Source organism: Lonchura striata, chromosome 19 (assembly GCF_050655825.1).
Source record: "Lonchura striata isolate lonStrDom1 chromosome 19, ASM5065582v1, whole genome shotgun sequence".
Classification (NCBI taxonomy): domain Eukaryota; kingdom Metazoa; phylum Chordata; class Aves; order Passeriformes; family Estrildidae; genus Lonchura; species Lonchura striata.
The window spans coordinates 4,203,777-4,221,042 of NC_140721.1; the positions used below are offsets into that span (position 1 = coordinate 4,203,777).

Consider the following 17,266-nt stretch of genomic DNA (forward strand, 5'->3'; position numbering starts at 1 on the left):
CTCTCTGTGAGGGCGTCCGTGTGAGGGGCCGCCGAGAGGGGATTCTGTGAAAGGGGTCCGTGTGAGGGGCTGGTATAAGGGGTCCATGTAAAGGGTCCCTGTGAGGGGTCCCTGTGAGGGGCCGGTTTAAGGGGTCCCCGTGAGGGGATCAGTGTGAGGGGCCGCCGAGAGGGGTCCCTGTGAGAAGGGTCCGTGTGAGGGGTCGCTGTCAGGGACTGATGTGAGGCGCCATGGTGAGGGGCTCTCTGTGAGGGGCCGTCCCACCGGCTCCCCCGCACCAAACGTGTCCCTCGCTTCTCGCCGTCCGCCCTCCCGCCGCCGCTCCCCCCCTCGCCCCCGGCCGCGGCCCCGGGCCCCTCTTCCGGCTTCCGGTGCCGGCGCTATAAGAGCCGCTTCCGCCTGGGGATCGTGCTGCCGGTGCCGCCATGAACGCCCGCGGTGAGGGGCGGCCGGGGGGTCCGTCCGTGAGGGCTACGGCGGTACCTCGGATGGGGGGCGGTGACCGGGGAAAGGGGGGTGGTGCTCATGGTGCCTTAGCAGTGGGTCAGGGGACGGTAATTCCCGGGGTAGGGAGGCGGCTACCGGCCCGTGCGGGGGCTGGGAGATTGGTGGTTACCTCAGCAATAAGTTGGGTAGGGGGGGAATTACTGAGGGGGAGGCGAGGCGTTACCGGGACCTTACGGGGGCTATGGGCAGGGATAACGGGGCGGGACGGGAGCCTCCCCGTTAGCTCCGCGGTGGCTGGCAGCGGCTGTGTGTGTGTCTGTGTGTGTATGTGTGTGTGTGTGTGTGTCTGTGTGTGTGTGAGTGCCAGCGGGGTGCGCGGCCGGCAGGGTGGCCGTGCCCCGGCGCTGACCGTGCCCCGCTGTCCCGCAGGGCTGAGCACGGAGAAGGCCGTCGCCTTCACTCGGCGGCTGCGGGCCGAGCCGCAGTTCCTGCTGGCCCAGAACGTGGCGACATGCAACGACCCGCTGGAGGTGTGCCTGCAGCGGCAGGTGGTGCAGGACACCGTGCAGGTGTTCCAGCACGCCGTGCCCGCCGAGGGCAAGCCCGTCACCAACCAGAAGAACTCCGGTAAGGGCGGGCAGGGCCGGGGGTGGTGTTTGGGGGCTGACTCCTAACACTGATGGAGCTGCTCCACAGCCCTTTGTCCGGGCTTTGGGGAAAAGTCGAATTCCTGCAGCATCCTCCTGAGTTAGCATCGCACATCAGACCTGCAGCGTTTGCGTCTTTTCCCTTCTGCGTGGCGTAACTGAGAGATGTGCTCGCAATAAAAGATTTCAGAACACCTTCAGAGGGTTTTGGTGTTGTAAGAAGCCCAGCCAAAGGCTCGAGGCAGAACTGTGTCATGAATCTCGTGGTAAAAGGAATTGTTGTGCAGCTCCCGAGCACAGGTGTTCCAGTTTAATTCGTGTTCCTTTGATCTCTCAGGGAGATGCTGGATCTTTTCCTGCCTCAACGCAATGCGTCTTCCTTTCATGAAGAAATACAACATTGAAGAGTTTGAGTTCAGCCAGTCCTATCTCTTTTTCTGGGATAAGGTACAGTCATGTAGGTTGTTGTAGGGTTGCTTATGCAATCAGGTGTTAGTGTTGGGACAGAGCTTCTTTTAGGCTGCATTGTTTTAGTGTGTGTGAGAAGAAACTTCAAAAGTTCCTTAAAAATGTGTTTTAAATGCAGGTGGTTAAGCAAAGTGGCACTTTCAGCTTGAGAAAAAAGTTTTCAAGATGTTGATGTTTTGGAGCAGTAGAAGTCATTTTTTTTCAAGAGTTCTGTATGTTTCAGAAGTTACCTTTGGGTGCTTCAGGGGAAACATGACTGTAGCTCTGAGGTTTCAGTTGTGCTTGTGACCTGATGGGTGAGCTGTGTGCCTGCTTCTCCCCTCTAAGGGAAATTAAGCATATCTAGTGCTAGTTTGGGTCAGGCTTTATGCATAACTTCTGTTTCCTGTTCCCCTATCCTCAAGCTCTTGTGTGAAGTCACTCCTAAACATTTGGTCTAACAAAGAATTTTATAGGGATGCTAGAGGGGAAAATGAGAACTTCATTGTATGAGCAGAAAATTGCTTCATCTGTTCTGTAATTGCAAAGAACTGAATACTCAGCAATTCATGAATGCATAATATATCAGACTTGAAAGGGTTGTGGTTTTTTTGTCTGTGTTTCAGGTTGAACGTTGTTACTACTTTTTAAATGCCTTTGTGGAAACAGCTCAGAAAAAGGAGCCAGTGGAAGGAAGACTGGTGCAATTCCTGCTCTCCAACCCCACGAATGATGGTGGACAGTGGGATATGCTGGTCAACATTATTGGTGAGAGAACTGGTCACAAGGAGCTCTTCTTGAAACTGCAGTCTGCTTTGAGACATGGGGGATGGAATAGAATAAAAAAATTGCTCTTGAGGCCTGGGAAATGGCTAAGGCACATGATGCCATTAACCACCGTATTTTTTTTTATCAAAGACTTTTTGGGAGCCAGATTATAAATATTTAGTTTAAATCTTGTCTGGCATCCCTCCTGCATAGTCCTCTTGATGATAAAAGCTCAGAAGATCAGCAAATAATTAGATAGCCCTGGCTTTCGATTTAATGAAAGGGTTCAATACCCTTTTCCTCCAGTCATCAACTCATCCTCATTTATTTACAGCCATGTACAGTCTTTAGGGCACTGCTGGACCCAGGTGTGTTTACAAAGGAAAACTACTTGGAATTACAGCCTGAAGTTGGTATAAAGATCAGTGAGAAGGAATTGGTGTGGAATGTGGCACTGCTGGTCTTACAAAGCTTAATTACACCAGCACTTGCTCTCATTTGTGTTGTGAAACAATGTGCACCTTTGTAAATCAACAAGGCAATAATACAAATTTAGAATCACAAAAGGAATTTGTTTCTTTGAAGCCTGGAGGTTCCTTTTTTCCTCATCCCATTACTATAAATACTTAATCAGGGCAGAGATTTTTGGCTGCTGCTGGTACATCCAGAGCCTTGCACAGTGAGTGGTACTCTCAGGTAGGAAGCCATTAAGCTGCTGCTGGTGTTTTTTAAATGTTGAGGAGGAAAGGAGACTGGGAAGTCAGTTTTAACCTTAGATAATTTACATGGTGTGATTCACAGGAGGCCCAGTTCTTTAGAAGGTGTTTCAGGAGATTAATTTTAAAGTAATCAAGGTTTTTTTTTTCCTGGTGAACAGGACTTCCTAAAGCACTAATTAATTCAGAACTTTTAAGTGTTCAGTTAAATAATACTGAGTAGTTCAGGGATTTCACGTTCTGGGATCCCTGTGGAATGCGATCAGAGGTCAAGATTCAGTCACAAATTAAAAAGTAAACTTTGGGTACTTGTAACCATTAAATAAGAGCCTTTCTGTTATAATCTTTGCACAAACCTAAACTCTCTTTATCTTCATATGGGTATGAGCAGTAGGAGCATCTATTGTGTGAAAAAGCCAGTTGTTAACTTGTAGTTTTATTTCTTTTAGAGAAGTATGGTGTTGTCCCCAAGAAATACTTCCCAGAGTCTCACACCACAGAGGCTACCAGAAGGATGAACGAGATCTTGAATCATAAGGTAAAATTGATTTAGATGATAAAACTTATGGGAGGGGATGGGAATGACCCTGCTCCAAATGTTTCAAACCACTTTATCCTTATTGACCAAAGTTTTAATTACATCTCAGCAACTTAAATTTATTTACAAGCAGCCTAAAGTCTCAGCAAAGTCTGATGTTAATCTTGAAACATGGAGCAGGAAGGTGAGATTATGGAAGATGTCCATTGTCAGGCTTCAGTAGCTTGAAAGTACCTTTTGTGCTTTTAATAGCAGTTATTCCTAATCCTCAGATTTCCAGAGATTTCTTGGCATCTGGCTGCTTAAATCTGTTTCTGCAAAACCAGCACATGGTGTCTAAGTGTCTCTTTCCCACCCTTTCAGTATCTCTTCTCCCTGTGTGCCAAGGTTTCTAGAGATGACTGCCAAATGTGGTGAAAAAGATGGAGGAAAAAATGTATTTTAAAAACACTGCATGTTAAAAATGAGCTTTCGTTATAGAAGTGCACAGCTTTGTCTGAAGGAAGGTGTTAACTCTCTCCCTGAACTGCAGAAATGAATTAGCCTGGGAAGAGGCTGGCGTAGGTAGCTAGATGAAAGAGGCAATTCAGACATTTTTTACAGTTTGCTACATTTCCAGTTCATATGCTGCATGCTTGGGGAAAACTGCCTCCTGAAATCCACATAAAAAATGCAAAATACGTGGTGGAATGAGCTTGGACATTTTAAATGTTGTTAATGTTCTAATCCTGAGCATGGCAAAGCAGCTGGTCCTGAGGGAGCCTCATCACTATTCTTGGCCTTATGGATGGTGACACTAATGGGAAGCTTGTGCTGCTCTGACTGCAGCTGTGCATGCAGTGGGGAAATGCCCCTTTCTTTTCATCAGCCAAGAGATCAATTATGCATTAGAATTGTAAAATAAAAGTGTCAGTATGAGGAAAGTGTGTTCTGTGAGTCACAGATGTGCTGGTGTGTGTGGATGTTGTGGCATCACTTACGGGACTGAGAGAAATCAAGCTTTAACAGCTTAATGGCTGCAAGCCTCACATCATGGTTGGAAATGGTAATTGAATTGTGACTATTTGTTAATTTTTTGGTTGTATTTTACTTTAACAGCATTCAATTATTGTGTTATTTTTTTAATGACTCAATCTCTAACAAAGCTTCTGGAAGATATTTTCATTTTGAAAACACGTTATGAAGCATAAAATAGGTGCTAGAAACAAGCAGGTAGGAAGCCCTGCAAATAATCAGGTGACACCCTTCACACCTTTCATAACAAAGTGGCTTTCTCTTTAAACAGATGAGAGAATACTGTTTGAGGCTAAGAAATATGGTGGAAAGTGGAGGAAGCAAAGGAGAAATTTGTGCTGCCATGGACATGATGATAGAAGAGGTAAATAAACTGGTGTGACATGAAACTTGGAACACAGGGCTGTAATGGATGATTACTTACTTTTGTTGTGTAGCTGTTAGATCAGCCAAAACAAGTGCCTCTTGTTGCTTAACAAAGTCTTCTTGGAGCTGTTCAGGTGAATTTGTTTTGCAGTGGCTTATTGCTTACTTCATCCTGAGTTTTTCTAAATATTTTGACTCCATAGGTTTCAGAATTATGTTTTACAGATATTTGCTCCTTGCTGTGGGAAAAGCATCATTTTGTCCCTTGAGAGATTAAAAGAGTGGCCTGTCAGGCTCTTAGAAATAACAGGAAAGGTTGAAATTTGCATTCTGATGGCTTTGAATTTAAATCTTGTAGCACAAGTGTTGTGCAAGGATTCCCCACAAGAGAGCAGAAAAGAACCACAGAAGGGAGGTGTCTGCACAAGGCTGAGCCCAGCTGAGGGCTGATCCTGGGGGGCAGCAGAGGAATGAATTGCAGCATGGTTTTGGCTGTGAATTGGCTCCATCACTGTCAGTGTATCTGCAGTGCCTGAACCTCCTCCTGCTCACACAAAAACCCTCATCATTTTTCTCATCCTGTGCTGCTCATTTTTGATTCTTAAACTGCCAAAAAAAACTTAAACTTGGGGCTGTTTAGTGTGACTGAGTCCATGCACTTTAGAAAAAGTATGTATTTAATTTATTTCTCAAACATATAATGCCAAGTGACCCAGTGGTTAAATGTATGTCTTTAGATGAATTGAGAAATCAAATGTTTTGGTGTTGTGTGTTAGCTTTTTCTGTAATCCACTGTACATCACTTTTAGGCAGAATCTGCCTTGGGCTATCTCTGTAGAGTTTTAGTTCCATATTAAACTGTGTTGGTTTGGGTTTTGGAAATTCATCTTTGCACTTCATGTAAACTTGTGTAGCTTCTTTTTATCCACTTTTAAGGTTAGGGTAAAAGAAGAAAACTGATTTGTGTTCCTTGGGTTTCATCAAAACCGTTGTGAAATTCATGCCTTAAGAATGCTGTGCTTTGAGCCTACCCCAGAATGTTGTCAATCTGCACTTAGTTCAAAGGTGAATTAATGTAATTTACATGCACTGTGTGTCCAAAAGGCCTTGGGGGATTCTGCAGCAAACATAAAAAGCTTCCTAGAGATGGTCATTCTTAGGGCAGGGACACACGGTTCACTGTTAAATGTTTCTTCGTTTATTTAGAGCTTCTTGCCCTCTGACAAGAGATCTGGAACTGACATGAAATGTTCTTAACTGCAGTTTCTGTTCTGTAAATGGTTCTGCTTAATTCTCCGAGGTAAACTCAGCATTTTCTCCTGCAGTAGTAAAGGTGACTTGCATGTGTTTAGATGAGTGTGAGTGGCATTGCCTCTGTATTTTTGTGGCAAAGCAGAGCTTGGTTTTTTCTGGGAGGTTCTATTTGCATAGAAAATCTTGGTTTGCTTCGGCTGGGAGCAGCACTCAAACTGAAATGGGGCAATTGTTGTGGAACATGGGATTAAATATTCACTCCAGAACTGTATAAACATTCTTATCAAAGCAGTGCACAGCGGGTCAGAAGCTGAAATCTGTTGTAGTTCATAGGATTTTTCTTCCTTTGCTGTTCTCCTTTGCAGACTCTTCCTTATCAGGAGTGTCCTCCTTTTCCCCTCCTCATTTATTCTGGGGTTTAGCACAAGCCACTCTATCATTGCTTTATCTTGCTTCTAGTTGTCACTAGGGCAATGTAAATCACCTTTTAGTTTAAATATGCTTATTTTATTTATTAGTAGAGGAAGCTTGTGAGATATGAAGAGAGGGCCTATATTGGGTGTGGTGGCAAAACAATTGAGGGAGGCAATTCCAGGCTCCAGTGCCTCTGTTCACTGGAGACTTCTGTCTCCATCATTTTCCTTCCTCTGGCTGGAGACCATTTGGTTTCTGCTCTCCTTTTAGGCAAGGAAAGCCTTTTTTTCTCTTTTTTTTTTTTCCTTGCTTAATTTGTGTTCATGTCCTCATCTCTCAGCGCTTGCGGTTATCTGAGGTAATGTGGGTGTAGCCACAGCAAATGGTACCTTTTGTGCAGTCTGTGCAAAATTAAATATTTATAGTAGTTCAGGGGTTTATGTTTGCTTTTTACCATATTTATTGAGAAATGTGTGAGCTCCTGCAGTAGAAGCCTTATGCCCACACCCTTGTTTCAACCTGTAATTAATCTTTTCACTTATTTTCTTAAATTGCTCGAAGCAAGAACACTTTTATTTAGCAGGAGCATTGCACTCCTTTTGCTGCCAGCACAAAGAGCACATTAACATACAGCTAGTTCTTATGGAACCTTAGGATCACTCCAGAAAGAGTTAAATCAGCTTTGGGAAAGGTATTGTGTCTACTCCGCTGTGTAAGTGTGAAGTCTGCCAGGCTGGGAAGGCTGGCACAGACCACAGGAGCTGGATCCCAGTGGAGAAGGTGCAGCTCAGATTTTACTCCCTCTCTTATTTTAAATAACCTGATGGTTCCTTGCAAGGAAGAGACCTGTGCTCAGGACATGGACAGAGCTGAAGATCAAAGTCAGCTGAAATAAAACAGATTTGAACCTGTTTAACTGTGATTAAATTCCTTGTCCCCAGAGTACCTGTGACAGGTCCTGCTCTGTATCTTTAAAGACACTCATGTGGTTTCACTGCCAGTGTTGGCACATTTTCTGATAAGCCCTGTGAGAAAGTACAGTAGTGGTTCTGAAATGCAGTTTTATATTCTGACTTGCAGGGAGGCTGATGACTTGAAATCTGGTCAACTTTTTGTGCTAAAAATCCAAAGATAGCTGCCAGCTGCAAAGGATGTCACAGGCAGCAGGCAGGGAGATGGAATGGAATTGCATAAGATGTTGTTAAATGTATTAAAAGAGATGAGGGGGTTATTCTAGGGTTTTGAAAAGAAGCAAAGGCCCATCTTTGAAATCCAAATGAACATTACAATAAAAATGAATTAGTACAGGGGAAACACCACTGGGATAAAATGCCCACATTAAAAGGTTGGTTTGTCTCTGCTTGGGGTAAGCCACCTGGTGCAACAGGTGATGCTGTTCTCAAGCCTTTAGAGAATCATTTTGATAAAGTTTCTCTGGCAGTGTTGGAGGAGCTTCAGAATTACTTATTAAATGTTGTAACAAGGCTGGGAAGTGCCCTGTATTTTGCTTTGGGCTGCTGCATTCCTAGGATAACCTGGAATCAGTGAGTTTCTGTTTTGCCTGAGAACAGGAAGTGTGAGAGTGGAGAAAGAAGCTCTGTTGATTTTCCTGAGGCCTTTCGCACTGGTTTTGAACTGCTGAAACACCAAGATTTCAGGAGCTGAATGCAGATAATCGATGTGTGTGTTTCTTCATGTGCTCAAAAGCGACCGTTAAGATCCCATTTCTCCAGCTGGCTCTCATGTGGAGAAATCCATGCTCCAGTGGCATTGCTGTGGTAGGAGAGGCACAGCTGCATGTTCCAGCAGGCTCACAGCTGTTTGCTTCTCTGGGCAGGTATTCAGAATAGTGAGCACTTGCCTGGGCAGCCCTCCGGAGACTTTCTGCTGGGAGTTCCGGGATAAGGAGAAGAACTACCACAAATACGGCCCCATGACCCCGGTGCAGTTCTACAACGAGCATGTGAAGCCTTACTTCAACATGGAGGATAAGGTTGGGGATGCTGAAAACTTTCCAAGGCCTTCTTTTTTGCTGCTAAGCCATTTATTTTCCACTGTTGCCACTATGTGTCTGCTCTGTAGCTGCAGCACCTGGAATGGGCACAGCTGGCCCAAGTCAGAGTGTTTATTCTCCCTGTTGTGCTGTTTGTGTTTTACCCTTCAATTATCTGGGATCTTGTGTTGCAGTCCATGGTGGTTTTGTAATGATAAAATATGCAATGACCTAATCAGTTGTAATAGGTCATAAGGCAGACATCAGAGAAGGAATAACATGCAAAGCTGCTCTGCCACAGTTACGAGGTGAACTTGTAAAAACAAAGCAAAAAAAGCCCCAACAAACAACCTTAAGAAACCTCTTATTTCAGCCAACTGACTTGTTTGCTAATGGGGCAGACAGCTGGCTGGGAGAAAAGCCATTCCCTGAAATCCTTCTAGTTTCAATCTTCAAAGATTTCAGTTAATATTGCACCTTATTTTATGACATCTTGGTTTTTTGGCAGATTTGTCTAGTGAACGATCCTCGACCCCAGAATCCCTACAACAGGCTCTACACAGTGGAGTACCTGGGCAACATGGCTGGAGGAAGGAAAACTCTCTACAACAACCAGCCTGTGGAGGTCCTGAAGAAATTGGCTGCAGCCTCTATTAAGGATGGCGAGGTGGGTTTGGTTTCTCTTTGTGGATGGCACAGTGCAGCCCATGCCATGTAAAACTCCTGGGGATTTGGCCCAGACGTGACCCTTCCTTCTCTTTGCAGGCTGTGTGGTTTGGCTGTGATGTGGCAAAGCACTTCTGTGGCAAGCTGGGAATCAATGACCTGAATATGTGAGTAGAGAATCCAAGCAGGCTGTCATTTGGGATACTCAGTGAGGACATGAACAGTCTAGCTGCTCAAAGAACTGATTTGTACATACTTTAGATTATATACCCCAAAAGAGGAAATGTAAGTAATTCAGCAGTAGCAGAATTTTTTTTACTTGTTAGTTTAATCTGAATCCTTTCAAGATACTCTATGAGTAGTTGTTAAATATTATTACTTATTTAAATGTTTGATATATGGTGAAAGAGATTCCTAAAGGCATCAGGTTTTGCACTTATTCTGACATTAAAATTGGTTGTGCAGTGGCTCCCAGCACATGGCAGTCTCCTGATTCCTTTTGTCAGAGCTCCTCCTGCATCCTTTCTCATGTGGCTTATTTGTCTTTCTGCTAGATTTAATCACGAGCTGGTGTTTGGTGTCTCCATCAAGAACATGAACAAAGCAGAACGACTGATCTTTGGAGAATCCCTGATGACCCATGCCATGGTCCTGACGGCTGTCACTGAGAAGGTAGAGTCTCTCTCCCTCCTGGAGTTCTGGTGCTGGCAGGCATGTGTTGGAATATCCTGGGAGCTTCTTTGTGTCCTGGGCTCACTCAGTGTGCCACAGCCCCCTGGTGCACAAGGCCTGGTTGTTTATTCCCTTTGTGTTGTTTGTGTCTGAGTGTTCAGGACTACAAATATTTAACAAGGAGGGGAGAATTTTAGACATGTCAAAGGACTTTTCCTTTTACCCACAAACTTTGATTGGACAACCACTGCATGATTAATCCAGTCTGGCTTAGAGCCTGAAGGTCCTGTTAAAATGCTGGTAGGAGGCATTTTGCAGCAGGATTAACCTCCTGCAGGTCCCTGGCATGTGATCTCTGACCTCTAATTAGAGAAGGGAAATGGTGTCCAGCATAGCTCTGTGGCAAGCAGGCTGAGATGAATCCACAGCTAGATCTGCTCCTGGCACCATAACAAAGCACATAATGACGTAAAAAGAAGCATGCAAAAACTTACAACTCAGGGTTATCTGCAAAGTTGATGTTTCCATTTATTTCCAGAAGCTGTCATTATTAAAGATTCTTTGAAGTGATCTCTTCCTGTCCAGCTTGACCTTGGCTTGAGAAATAACAGCTTGCACAGCACTGAACAAGTTTGCCTGAGCTGTGGAGTTCTGAGACTTGAGATGGAACTGCTGAATCATAAGAATGTTCCAAGTTACTTTTTACAACTCAATATAATTTTTTCCTGTTTTCTGCATTCTGAACTCTTAACACTTTCATTGTATATCAGCTTGCACGAACACTTCCGTAAATATCTAACTGAAAAACAAGGAAAACTTTGTAGTTGGTACTTAGAAATCTTAATCTGAAGGGGCTTTGAGAAACTGAGTTGTAAAATGTAATATTTTGGGTTGACTTTTTTTATAAGAAGGCTTTGAAGATAAAAAACAAATACCATTTTCTAACATCAAAAATTGATGTGGATTAAATGTACCTTTTGATTAAAAAGTTATTGTATGTGAATGTGCTCTTCCTAGTTTCTCTCTGAGAGCATCCAGAGTTGATATCCTTGATCTGGGAGCTCTCGAGTGTCCCATCTTAAGGACTGTTCTCTCTTTTCAAGGGAGAATAGAAGCATTACAACAATATTCCATTCAATATTAAAAATGGATTTATGGGGTGTTTTTCAGGTTATTTTTTTGTATTAAAATATTTTAAGTGCACAGCACCAGACTTGGAGCTGTGTCCTTCAGCTGGATTCTTGAAGGGTTTCACTTGCTCTTACCAATGCTGTTCTGAATTCTGACAGTTCCTTGTTCTTTTCCTCTGATTCCCAGTTCAGGCAAGTTGTGCAGGCTGTGTTTAATTTCCCCCATGCCCTGATGTGGGACAGGGACAGCAGCTTAAATTCTGTGAGTCAGTTCAATCCAAACTAGAATTTAGTTAAATTTCAGCTTCCTGATGAAATAAGTATTGATTGCAGACTCTCTTTTTCACCACATTTTATCTAAGTAGGTAGGTGAGTATTTTATAAAATGGCATTTCTCCAGCCATTAGCAAGAAACCTCTGGGACTCTCAGGAGTGGAGCTCTGTGTTTTCCTGGTGCTGGATTTGGATGTGGAAGGGGTTGCCTGCTCAGGCCTCTCCTTCAGCACTGAATGTCATGGGCTTGTTTTGGCACAGGATGGGCAAGAAGATGCATTTGAAAAATGGAGAGTGGAAAACTCCTGGGGTGAAGACCGTGGCAATAAAGGTAATTTATAGTCATGAGAGCAGAAAGCTGAATGTTTGGAAATAAGGATGTGGCAAAGACAAATCAGGCAGCTTTTCCTACGTGGAGTGGAGGAGAACTCCATGATTTTTATTATCTCCTGAGTAAGGCCAGATGTGGGCTCAGCCATGGCACAGCCTCAGTGGTGAGTGTGCCAGGCCAGACTCTGTCCCCAGGAATAAGTCACTGTTGGCCACATTTTTCTGCTGCACATTAATCCCAAATGTCATGCTTGTAAGATTTGATGTGGCAAAACTTTCCCAGGATGTCTTGGCTTTCTTTTGAGAATAGACTATTTTTGGAGAACTCTGTTTTAGGATGTGGTCTTATTTATAAGCTTTTCAATAACATCAACAACTCAGAGGAAAACATAGAATATTCTTGGAAGTGTCCTAATTTATGTTGTGGTTTCTTGGTCTTGCAGTAGTTTCTGTTCTGAGTTAACTGTATCCATTCACAGCAAAGTATTCCAATAAAAATCTTCAGACTTCACAAAACAATGAAACTGTTGACGCTCAGCCTTCAAGGCTCAGCAATATGTCAGTAGTGAAATGTTCTTTGGAATGTTAGATTAAATAAAGAAGCCAAATCGATGCTGAGGTAACATCAGTGGCACAGGGCAGCAGCTGAACCCTGACACTGCTACAAGTGGTGCCTGCTGGGCTGGGACTGAGCTGTGGCACTTGTGTGCTGCAGCATCCAGACCCACACTCTCCTCTCAAGAATGAGCTGTGTAAGAGGAGCTGGTCGTTCCTTTGAAATAAAATGGGAGCCCAGAGTGACTTGAATAAACCCTGCCCTGTCTTGTCCCCATGGCATCTGTGTGGACTTTGCAGGGTGAATCACTGTCCTTTATCTGCCTTGTACTGGGGGACACCACAGTCTCTGGGAAGTCTTGCTCCCTGACTAGGCTTTGTTTTGCTTAGGGAGTTCCCTGGAGAAATGCCTTGACAGAAAATCCCATCAGAATTAGGAAGCTTGACTCTTATTTCAGACTGCTTTTTTATCAGGGAGCTTAAATCCCCGAGTGATTTTCTTGGGTATGACCAAATGAGCTGCTCTGGAGCAAAAGGCAATTGGACGTGTCCTCCAGGGCACTGGGAGAGGTAACTGAGAGCCACAGAATCATTTAGGTTGGAAAAACCCTTTTAATTTCCAAAAGAGTCCAACTGTTCACCCAGCACTGCCAAGTCCCCACTGAACCATGGTCCCCAAATGTCCCATCTACACATCACTTAAATCCCTTCAGGGACTGTGACTCAACTTGATGAGGTTTCTTCTCCTTCCTGCCCTTACTTTCCATTCTTCAGTGTCCAGTAGTAGCTGTGTAGGAGGGTGAGGACTCAAGAGTTTGCCTGAGCTGTCTTGCAGTGCCACTGAGTCTGTGTCTCACTGTTGATAAGAGTTAAGATTTTTATCTTATCTGCCTTGTTAAGGAATTGGAAAGCTGTGCTTGGGCAAGTCCAGCAAAAGAAACCAGAGTCCACATCAGTGAAGAGTCAGCCAGGAATGATGCTAAACTTGGCACAATCCAGCTGGGTGTGGGGATAGGAGTAAGCCTCAGCTCCCAGGATTTCTTGGACAGGGTGATCGAGGTCCAGCCTGCAGCAAAACACCAGGGACTGCACTTGAGTCATTAAACAATGAGCAAAGAAATTACTTTCTTGTGAGGAAAGAGCATGTGGGATTCCCTGTTCTTCCAGGTACAGTCCAGGGTGCCAGGTGCCACTTGTTTCCCCTGACAGGAATGGTGCAAGACTGGAAAGACTTGGACTCCTGTTTTGGGAATTATGGGATGGAGTCAGTTATATGTTCACACTCCAGAGTGGGCAGAACTGAAATCTTGTGGTACTGCTTGTCCTGGAGAAAGGGAACCCCTGTGAACCAGCCCAGCTTTGCCTCTCCTAAGTATTTAGGAATTACATTTATATCTCTAGTATAAGTGTTTCTGGAGCCCTGTGTATTTTTCCTCAAGGAATGAACACAGCTGCTGACAAACACTGTTTGTTTTCTAAGGTAAAAAAGTCACTTCCCAATCAAATATTTCCTCTCTGTTTTATTGGCTCTTTTTCAGCCACGCTGGCAAGTTTTAATGATTGTGAGTAGTCTTTTGTTCTGGGGACACACAGGATGTTATTACCTAACTTTGAACCCAGCTTATCCCATTGGATATCTTTTTTGAAAAGCAAGGAAGAGAGGAGTACTAAATCACACTGTGGAGAGGGGTCCATCTGCTTGTTTTGGCATGAAAGGAGTTTTTTTAGGATGCACCTCCAGCTTGAAGTCAGCAACCTTTGGGCTTTTCATGTCTTGTATTGAGTGTTGCTCTCCTGCAGGAAGGCATTTCAAGGATTTAACTGTAGGCACCCTGTGTCTGTCTGTGCATCTCATCCCAAAAGTGCTCTGGCACAGGGGCACTGTTTGTTTGCTCTCCCCAGGCAGGAGTTACAGCAGAAGCACAATGTGGCTTCTCCAAAGCCCTTGGGGACTTCCAGGGTGCTCCCAGGTGTGTGTAGGGTGTGTGTGTGGGTCTGCACTGCCCAGGCCTCCCCAAACCTGGGTTATTTGCATGTTCTGGAGCCGTGCTCGGCGCTTCCTCCCCGCTCAGACGCCGCGATCCCAATCGGCTCCGAGGGACAGGATGTCAGAGGCAGAGTTCATTAATCCTCTCAAGGGTGCAATTACTTGTTGGCTCTTGGGAGGGAGAGGTTTTTGTGTGTCCCAAGAACTCATATCCTGAAGAGAGGATAATCAAGGCAGCTCCCTTTAGCAGTGTTTCCAAAATGGCTTCTAGCTCGGGTTACAGTTGATAGGGGTTTTAATTTATGGGATTATCTGATCTCTTGCTTTAGAAACAAGATGGTGGCGATAGATGCATTTATTGTCCATATTCTTTGGACATTTTCTTGTTTCATTTGATTGTGTGATGATACAATATAAGGACACAAGGAACTTTATTACATAAAGCCTTCTCATCTCTCTCCTAAATGCTTCCTTTCTCACAGCCACTCTTATTCCTATTTCACCTGGAATAGCTTGTTTCCAGTGGTAGCTCTCTGCTAAAACTGCTGAAGTGACTTCCCTCACTCCCAGTTCAAGGGGTGTTCACTGTTATTTTCACATTAAGGGAGATAATTAGGATTTGCTTCAGCCGAAGTGTGATTTAAATGACTTTGAGGAAAGCAGTGGCTGCCTCTTACTGCAAAAACTAAACCAAGAACATTTTCTTAGAAACCCGAAAAATTCTAAAGCCTCAAATAGATTCAAATAATTTTACACTCTGCCTTAAAGGCTTTGTAATTCCCTTGAATATTCTCAATGCCCATTTTAACAGAGCAAGCATAAATCATGGATCTTCTGGCTCTTGTTTTTCCTGCTGGGCTTCTTGCCTGGCCTTTCAGTGCACACAAAGTACATCCTGTATGTTAACTTCCAGATATTTTTTTGCTGTGTTTTGAGAGATAGCCAGCATGACCAGGACCTGTGTAATGCATCATCCATAGGTGAGGCTTGTCTGTGGCTGCTTTCCTGCAGTGGCTCTGTGCTGTGATGCTGTTTTCCCCCCAGGTTACCTGATCATGACCGATGACTGGTTCTCCGAGTACGTGTACGAGGTGGTGGTGGACAAGAAGCACGTGCCCGAGGAGATCCTGGCCGTGATGCAGCAGGAGCCCATTGTTCTGCCAGCCTGGGACCCCATGGGGGCTTTGGCCAAGTGAAACACGGAGCATTTGCCTCCCCATGGCCATCAGAAGTAGCTGCAATAGAGAATTCCAGTGGTCGGAAGCCATAGCCAAACAATAACGAGACCGAGCCCTTGGCCTGGTCCCTATTCCTGAAATGTAACTTAAGGATCCTTGGGAAATAGCGCTTCACTGATCCCAGCTCTCAGACAGGCTGCTCCAAAACTCAAAGGGAAAAGGAAAAAAACCTCAGAATGAAAGCAGATAAGTGCTGTCAATGGCAGTTTGATTTTTATCTTAAATTTTTAATGCAAATCAACATAGTAATGTGGTAAAATTATCTTGACTGATGTTCTCCCTAGGAAAAAATGGGCATTAAAGGCCCTTTAGAATTTAATAGTTAGGTGATTGTTAGAGCAAACATATTGAGATAATTAACTAATTATGGTCTGGCTTATCCTATAAAAGAACTCCCCAAAAATGTTTTATATATTTACGTTTTTAGTTTTGCTGAAGTTTTTGAGGCGGACATATGAATTAAAACTGTAAAAATGACCTTTAGAAAATTTTCTCTTCCGGCAGAATTGGGGAAGGGGAACGGTTTCCTTGAGGTATCCAGTTCCACTTGGTTTTATTCTTCCATTATTGAGCTGGGACTGGATAACCCCCCAGGGGCCAGTGCTATGTCTGTGTGCACAGGAGCGCTATTTTTCAGTTATTTTAGCAAGAACAACCATAAATATGTTCACAGGTGGAGTTAGTGTCATGCTCAACAGAAAAACCAACGTTTTAATTGCTGCATTTTATTTGGTTGTTTTAAAAAACAAGATGGTGCTATGAAGCTTTTGAATAAACACTTTCTAAAGTGACTGGGACAGTTCTGGTTTCTCTTTTAAAGAGGTGCATGGAGCTGATGGGATGGGAAGATGCTGGTGAGCTGCAGTGAGGGTGTGGTGCCTCCATCACAGACCTCGTACAGAAATGTCAGAAATGGCACTGGTGGAGCTGATCCTCCTTTGGGCAGGGGGATGGAGCAGATGATCCTCCAGGGACCCTTCTGGGGTCTCATGCACAGCCTCCACTTTGTGCTGTCACCTGAGTGAAGGCAAGCAAACAGTTCTTTTACTCCCTGGTGGCTCTGACACAGAGCCAGATCTCTTGGAAAGCTGTGCTATGCACAATATTTTCATTATGACTAATGCATGGGTTGTTTTGGGGCTTTTTCCTCTTCCAAAAGGTCAGTAATTTTAGTCCTTCAAGATCTTTCTACTTATGACTTTAACACCAGTTCTTCCGTTTCCTCTATGCTATCTATGAGTATGATATCAACCATGGAGAATTAACTTTTTCTCCAGAGTTTAATTGATATTTTTGTTGTTGGTGATAGCACTGATGAGGATTGAGCTTGATAAACTCAAAACTGATTCCAAGCCAGTTTTTGTTGGTTTCAGTATTTTAAAGTATTGTCCAGCCCGTGCTTATCTCCCCAGTTCTTGCCCAGATATTTCCCTGTACACTTTATACAATAGTATTGTGGGGTTTTTTTTTCCCTTCAAATAAGCACAGAAAATCCACATGGCTGAAACACGTTATGGGGAACGAAGCCAATCTGGCAGCAACACTTCTGCCTTCATGCCCTACAATTTTAGAAGTAATGCAGATGCCAAGGTGAGAGCTGTGGTTTTTCCTCTGGGGGCAGTTGAACAAAGTGTTCAGAGGTTTGTGCTGGTGCCACCAAGTCAAGGATATTCCTCTGCCTGTGGGAGGACAGCCATGGAAACACTGGGTGAGGATTGGTGCCTGCAGGCTCTTCTTATCCACGAACACCTACAGGTGGCTGGGGTTGTCTTTAATGTTTGAAATGTGGGTAAAATCTGTGGATGCAATGA

General features: G+C 44.1%; 1 protein-coding gene across 2 annotated transcripts; it reads left to right on the plus strand.

Annotated features, from left to right (window-relative positions):
* The first annotated feature begins 410 nt into the window (after positions 1-410).
* BLMH (bleomycin hydrolase) lies at positions 411-16,252 on the plus strand. Of its 2 annotated transcripts, none has more exons than XM_021524959.3 (12): positions 411-456; positions 877-1,074; positions 1,432-1,541; positions 2,168-2,309; positions 3,475-3,563; positions 4,849-4,941; positions 8,449-8,604; positions 9,113-9,271; positions 9,370-9,437; positions 9,825-9,942; positions 11,607-11,676; positions 15,262-16,252. In XM_021524959.3, exons 1-12 carry the CDS (start codon positions 426-428, stop codon positions 15,411-15,413), a joined length of 1,386 nt encoding a protein of 461 aa, XP_021380634.1. In that variant the 5' UTR covers positions 411-425; the 3' UTR covers positions 15,414-16,252. The 2 variants fall into 2 exon arrangements, with proteins under 2 accessions (XP_021380634.1, XP_021380635.1); XM_021524960.4 differs by having other exon boundaries at positions 411-438.
* Positions 16,253-17,266: the final 1,014 nt, after the last annotated feature.